Raw genomic sequence first — 7257 nt, 5'->3', positions numbered from 1 at the left:
AAAAAAAAAAAAAAAAAAAAGTCCTACAGGAGGGAGGAGCTAGCAAGATCTCCTGAGGGGGGAGGCACACAAAAGGATTACTGCACACTCAAGATGACTTTTTAAATGCAATCTCCAGATAAAGAAAGGCTACCTTTGTCCCCTCTGACCTAGAAAATTCTTGAAATGCCAACCTATAAAACAGCAGAAACAATCCTGGCAGAAATGGGCAACAGTTCTTTAACTTGACAGTTTTCCAATGGAATGGGGGTAGCCCTCCACTAGGGCAGAAGGTCAGGCCCATTTCATCAGAAAGTGGGTGCTTGTGCCTAAAGGGGACAAGCTTCTGTGAGGACCATCAAAGTGGGTGTGAAGGAAGTGCAGGCCCTGGAGGCTTCATGGGGCTCTGAGCTGCCATGGGGCAAAGCCAGATGCCCCCCAGGCCACAGCCAGCCTGGGAAAGCCAAGAGCTTCACTGGGGAGAAAACTCACCTGCTGAATGGGCTGCCACAGTGAGTGCCCGCCTGGCATTAGATCCACCCAGAAGCTTGCTAGAAATGCCAGTTCTAGAATCCTGCTCCTGGGGGACCCCTGGAGTCTGAGCCTGGGGAATCTGCATTTCTGAAGCCCCTCCAAGTGAGGTTTGATGTTTTGGAAAACAAATACAAGTTGGATTTAAAATTTCTAACAGACTTCAGATCTTCTATTCCTAGTTGGGTGCCTATCAGCGCCTGCAATGGTTCAGGGTGGGGGGCACGTGTGTTAGGTTGGGGCCAACTCTCTATTATCCACACCAACCAGTATTATCCCAACTAACCAGTATTCCAAAATTCATCCCTGTTGCTCTTCGTAATATCTGCTTTAATTGTTATATTTAAAACCAACAGTGTCAGTCTCAGCCAATATAAAGGCTAATGTCCTACCTAAGCTGCCAGGCCACCTAGGATGTGCGATTATGGCAAAGGCAAAGAAGCCTGTTGTGATAAACAACTGTAACCAGGGTAGAAAGCCTTGGGCCTCATCAGGGGACTGTGGTGCAAACCTGGCAATAACAGGACCAGAGCTGAAAGGAACCTCCCGTTGCATTAGTGCAGACGCGGACCGCACAGCCTCCGGTGCACCCAAGGTACAGTGCCCTCCAGACGGAGTACAGTACCCAATAGAAACCAGTAGAAGTGGGCGTACAGAACTGTTTCCTAACAATACTGATGCTGCGTGTGCCGCCTGACAGTTCACCCTGTCTACAAATAAGCTACAAAGATTTAACAAGCCCCTTTTAAGAAACTTGGATCAATCCTGCCTCACACCCCTCCCTTTTGCAGCATGTAAGATGCCCTAGAGAGCTGGGCAAGGTGGGGCGATTGGAGGGGGCTCAAATTTTAATCCTACCCCCCACACACTGCCTGTGAGACCCTGAGCCAGTTACTTAACCCGCAGCCTTAGTTTCCAAATCCGTGTATGGGGTTAAGAGTGTGAGGATGGCACACTTCTCAGCACAGCTGGCCCTTGACAAATCCCTTCTTTACTGCCATGGTCCTAAAGAGGAAATGCCAGCAAAGACTCCCAAGGCCAAAGAGACAAGGCAAGCGCTGCTTAGAATGGGTATAGGTGCGACTTCTTTTTGTTTGTTAAAATTAGAGGAATGGTAGATTTCCTGCAGCCAGAGGACAAATGATCTCCGCTTCCACAGCGGGTGCCCCTCGGCCTCTCGGCCCGGCCCCATAGAACTCTGCAGCCGCACCCCACGCCAGCACCCCCGCCCCAGCTACACACCCCCCACCGAGCTCTCAGCGGCCGGCCGCTGGGCACTCTCCCACGAGCGGGCTGGGGTTGGGCTTTTAGAAAAGGGTCAGCAGGCGCAAGGGCTGAGGTCCACCCTCCGGGCAGGCAAGCAGCGGAGAAGAGCACAGGGAGCGGGGCGGGGGCGGGGACGGGTCTACCTTGCAGGAGCGCGCAGCACTGGCCGTCCGCTGTGCTCCAGAGTCGGGCTGTGCCGTCCTCACTGCCGGTCAGCAGGCGCTGCCCGTCGGGGCTCAGGCTCAGCCAGTTGATGCCCCCGCGGTGATCGGCGCAGACCCTCAGGGCCGACCCGCTGCCCCCCATCCCGCCCGCCGGGATGGAGACGAGGAGGAGCTGCGCACCGCTAGGGAGGGACGTCTTGGGGTCCGCGGGGGGGCTCTGTGCGGTGGTGGCCCGAGGCCATTGCCGGGAGCCAGGACAGTCGGCTGCTGCGGAAGCACACGGAGGGATTGACAGACCTTAATTCCTTGCAGCCCACCAGCCTCCCCGTCCGCCAGCCGGGCGGGGGATGGCGTTGGGGGGAGTGACCGCTGAGGACCCCCACCCCCGATGGGGCAGTCCTAGACGCGCGGGAGCAAACCACCCCTTCCTGGCACCGCCCCGTCGGACCCGCACCCCACCGGCGAACCGGAAACGGTGTCTCGGGGTGCACAGCCTCTTCTCCTGCCCACGGGGCCAGAACGGAGAGAGAAACCTGAGAACCGAGCGTCCCGCGCTCTGCACGCCCTGCCTGACCCGCGCCGTGCGCTCCCGGCGGCCGAGAGCGGAACAATACCGGTCAGGCTGGCTCCTCCTCAGAGACCATCCCTCAACCTGTCTCCTCCCACTTCTGCGGCTGCGCTTCAGCCCCCACCGTGCACTCCCGGCGCCTCCGGCCACAGCCCCAGCATGGGTCCCGGGGACCGTTTCTTGCGCTACCTCCCCGGCTGCACGGGCTGAGTCTCCCGGTTCTGCCCTTAGACCCCAGAGCTAAGGGATGAAGGAGGAGGAGGCAGACGGCAGGGTCTGGGTGGAGCAAAATCGTTGCTCACCCCTACCAGGCAAGTCAGGTCCTCCCCTGCGCCTAGCCTTTAGGACCCTGCCGAGGGACTTTTGGGAACAGCAGAGTGGTCCTCGAGATGAGAGGCGCAGTTGATAAACACCAGGTCCGCCCCGCTGGGAAATACGCATTCTACAAAAATCCGACCCGGGAGAGGGAGATCCAGCTGTGCCAACGCCAGTGTGGGGGTGGGGTGCGAGCCCCGGTGGCCAGAGGTCAGGTTCAGCCGCTGCAGGTTTCGCTGGGCGCTAGCCTCTGACCGTCCCACGAGGTCTCTGCGGGAATCCCCACCGCGCCTGCCCGGAGCCCTCCTGGAGCGCCCTGGCTGCTGGCTAGCAGCTCCCGACAAATTTGCTGGGGAGATGGAAAGGTGACCGCCCCCCCCCCACACACACACTCGGATCCTCTAGGTCCTAAAGGTAGAAGGATTTTCCGAATTTTCTGGGGCTCTTGCAAGAATCCAGGGAGTAGAGCAAGGAGTGGGGTGAGTTTTGGAGAGCCAGACGGCTCCAAGATGACCAGACCTTGCCGTGTCCAAACTCCAAAAGAAATCCCATACTGGGGTCCCACAGGGCACCGGACCTTTATTTCTTGAGTAGACTAATCAGAGAAATCCATTCTTTCCTCCCAAATTTGTAAATCCTCCTAGACCAGAGCACAGAAGGCTCTGGAAGGCGCAACAAGATCACCTGTGCCAATGGACACACCAAAATCAAGTCAACTGTACTTTAGCTGAGTGCCCCCCCTCCAGTTGCAAACCCAAACCTATACTATTTTCTTTCTTTTCTTTTCTTTTTTTTTTGGACAGTCTCACTATGTCACCCTGGGTAGAATGCTGTGGCATCACAGCTCACAGCAACCTCAAACTCCTGGGTTTAAGCAGTTCTCTTTCCTCAGCCTCCCAGTAGCTGGGACTACAGGTGCTGGCCACAATGCCTGGCTTTTTTTTTTTTTTTTTAAGCTACAGTTGTCCTCGTTTAGCAGGCCCTGGCCAAACTATAAAAGAAGAGGGTGGTGGGTGGATTGATTGAGTTCACGGGTTCGAGACCATCCTGAGCCAGAGCGAGCCGCTGTCTCTACTAAAAATACAGAAAAACTGAGGCAAGTGCATCTCTTGAGTCCAAGAGTTGGAAGTTGCTGTGAGCTGTGATGTTGCCATGTCATTCTCCCCAGGGTAACAGCTTGAGATTCTGTCTCGAAAAATAAAAAAAAAAATGTGTGGCCCGAGACAATTCTTCTTCCAATGCCGCCTAGAGAAGCCAAAAGGTTGGACGCCCAGCTTGAGATGGTTCTATTTACAGTGATTCTGCTTCACGATGGATTGGAAGTGATAGCGTTTGATGGACATGTACTTGGAGTACCCATACAACCATTCTGTTTCACTTTCAGTACAGTGCTAAATAAACTACATAAGATAGTCAAAACACTTTAATGTAAAATTGGCTTTGCGGCAGGTGACTTAGCTGAACTGTAGGCTAATGTAAGTGTTCTGAGCACAGTTAAGTAAGCTCGGCTCAGCTGTGATGTTCAGCAGGTTAAGTGTGTTAAGTGCATTCTTGACTTGTGATGTTTTCAACTTACACTGGGTTTACAGGACATAACCCTGTTGTAACTCAGGCAGCATCTGTGTTGCTAACAGCGTGGATCCTGGTAGGAGGCACACGAGAGCTGGAGGATGATACACAGTGGAAGAACTGAAGTGTCTTTGTTTTTAGGTTTTCCAAATCATCAACATGGAAAAGTGCTCAACTTATTAGTCATAAAGGATGTACAGCAACTAGAATCAGAACTTTCTTTCTTATTTATTTATTTTGGTTTTTGAGACAGAGTCTTACTTTGTCGCCATTGGTAGAGTGCTGTGGCATCACACAGTTTACAGCAACCTCTAGCTCCTGGGCTTAGGCGATTCTCTTGCTTCAGCCTCCCTAGTAGCTGGGACTACAGACACCCACCACAACACCTATTTTTGCTATTTTTTTGTTGCATTTTGCCAGGGCCGGTTGAACCCACCACCCTCAGTATATGGGGCCAGTGCCTTACCCAGTGAGCCGCAGGTGCTGTCCCGATGGAGTCTCACTATATCGCCCTCTGTAGAGTGCCAAGGCGTCATAGCTCACAGCAACCTCCAACTCCTGGGCTTAGGCAATTCTCTTGCCTCAGCCTTCCAAGTAGCTGGGACTATAGGTGCCCACCACAATGCCCAGCTATTTTTGTTGTTGTTACAGTTTGGCTGAGGCCAGGTTCGAACCCACTACTCTTGGTATATGGGACCAGTGCTCTACCCACTGAGCCACAGGTGCTGCCCAGAACTTTCTATTATTACTTTTTTAATGATATATAATAGTTGTGTGTATTTTGGAGATACCTGTGATATTTTGATACGTGTTCACAATGTGTAATGATCAAATCAGGGCAGTTGGGATACCCCTCACCTCAGACATTTATCTTTTCTCTCTTCTAGCTCCTTTGAAGTATACAGTAGTGTTAACAACTATCATTTCCCAGCTGTACTATTGAATACTAGAACTTATTTCTTCTTTCTAATTGTATTTTTGTATCCCTTTGAAGTTTTTTAAGATGTCTTGTGTTTAAGGACAAGAAAAACCTCTAGGGAGGAGAAGCTGACAATACAGGAGGGGGTGGGCAGCAGGCAGCGTGAGAGCCCTAAGGAACAAGAAGAGGAGGAACTTTGGGAGCCGAAGGGGATAGCAGCCTTGAATGAGGGGCAAGAACACGCCTCCGTGCGGCGTGGGAGCACACTGTGCTTCTTTCCTTCTAGGCTAGTGGTTCTCAACCTTCCTAATGCTGTGACCCTTTAATACAGTTGCTCACGTTGTGGTGACCCCCAACCATAAAATTATTTTCATTGCTACTTCATAACTGTAATTTTGCTACTGTTATGAATTGTAATGTAAATATCTGATATGCTGGATGTTTTTAGGTGACCCCTGTGAAAGGATTGTTTGGCTCAGCCAAACAACCAAAGGGGTTGTGCCCACAGGTTGAGAACCACTATAAAGCAGGCAGGGATGTGGGGGGGAGGTGATGAAAATGTTCTAAAATGGAGTGGGGTGCTGCGCAAGGTGGCTCACACCTGTAATCCTAGCACTGTGGGAGGCTAAGGTGGGTAGATTGCTTGAGCTCAGGAGTTTGAGACCAGCCTGAGCAAGAGTGAGACCCCTTCTCTTAAAAAAAAAAAATAGCCGGTGTTGTGGTACGCACCTGTAGTCCCAGCTACTCAGGAGAATGAGGCAAGAGGATTGCTTGAGCCCAAAAGTTTGAGGTTGCTGTGAGCTATGATACCACGACACTCTTCCAAGGGTTACAAAGTGAGACTCTGTCTCAAAAAATAAATAAATAAATAAAAGGGATGCCCATATCTGTGAATTTGCTGAAAAACCATTGAATTGTACACTTTACTTGGATCAATTTATAGTATGTGAATTATGTCTCAATAAAGATGTTTGTTTTTGGAGACAGAATCTCATTTGGTTGCCCTTGATAGAGTGCCATGGAGTCATAGTTCATAGTCAGGGCTCAAGAGATCCTTTTGCCTCAGCCTCCCAAGTAGCTGGGACTACAGGTCCTCACCATGATGCCCAGCTATTTTTAGAGATGGGATCTCACTCTTGCTCAGATTGGTCTCGAACTCCTGAGCTTAAGTGATCTACCCACCTCGGCCTCTAAGAGTGCTGGGATTACAGACATGAGCCACTGCACCTGGCAAGATGTTTTTTAAAAAACTGCACACACAATGAAATAGCACCTCTCATCTACTAGGATGGCCATAATTTTTAAATTGGAAAATCATAAGTGTTGGCAAGGATGTGGAGACATCAGAACCCTCAAACATTGCATAGTAATGCAAAATGGTATAGCTGCTTTGAAAGATAGTTTTCTGGGTTTCTCAATAAGGTTAAACACAGAATTGCCATATGACCCAGTAATTCTACTCCTAGGCACATACTGAAAAGAGTTAAAAACAGGTATTTGAACAAAAATTTGGAAATAAATGTTCATAGTAGCCCTCTTCACAGTAGCCCAGAGATGTCCATAAACAGATGAGAAGCTAAGCAAAATGTGCCATATTCGTACAATGAAATTGTACTCAGCTATAAGAGGAATGGAGTACTGATCCACATACACATAGATGGACCTAGAAAACTTTATGCTAAGTGAAAGGAGCGGACACAAAAGGACAAATATTATATGACTCCATTTATTTGAAATACCCAGAACAGACAAATTGCACAGGTAGAAAGCAGATCCATGGCTGCCAGGAGCTTGGAGGAGCAGTGCGGGGAGGGACTGCTTACTGGGTACTGGGCTTCGGTATAGGGTGATGACAAAGTTTGGTAATGAGGCAGTGGTGATGGTTGTCTAACACTGTCAATGTGCTTAATGCCATTGAATTGTACATTTCTTTTTTTTTTTTTTTT

At 50.3% G+C, this 7257-nt stretch overlaps 1 protein-coding gene across 1 annotated transcript in view; it reads right to left on the bottom strand.

Moving 5' to 3' along the window:
• Window positions 1-2082, bottom strand: part of WDR86 (WD repeat domain 86) — a 22268-nt gene extending 20186 nt beyond the window's left edge. Inside the window, exon 1 of the mRNA XM_012806472.1 lies at window positions 1920-2082. Coding sequence (XP_012661926.1) covers window positions 1920-2082 — 163 coding nt within the window. The remainder of the gene's footprint in view (window positions 1-1919) is intronic.
• Between the last annotated feature and the right edge of the window lie 5175 nt (window positions 2083-7257).

Source organism: Otolemur garnettii, unplaced genomic scaffold, assembly GCF_000181295.1.
Source record: "Otolemur garnettii isolate 467f Iridium unplaced genomic scaffold, OtoGar3 scaffold00053, whole genome shotgun sequence".
NCBI classification, from domain to species: Eukaryota; Metazoa; Chordata; class Mammalia; order Primates; family Galagidae; genus Otolemur; species Otolemur garnettii.
This window is presented reverse-complemented; position numbering and strand designations above follow the sequence as displayed.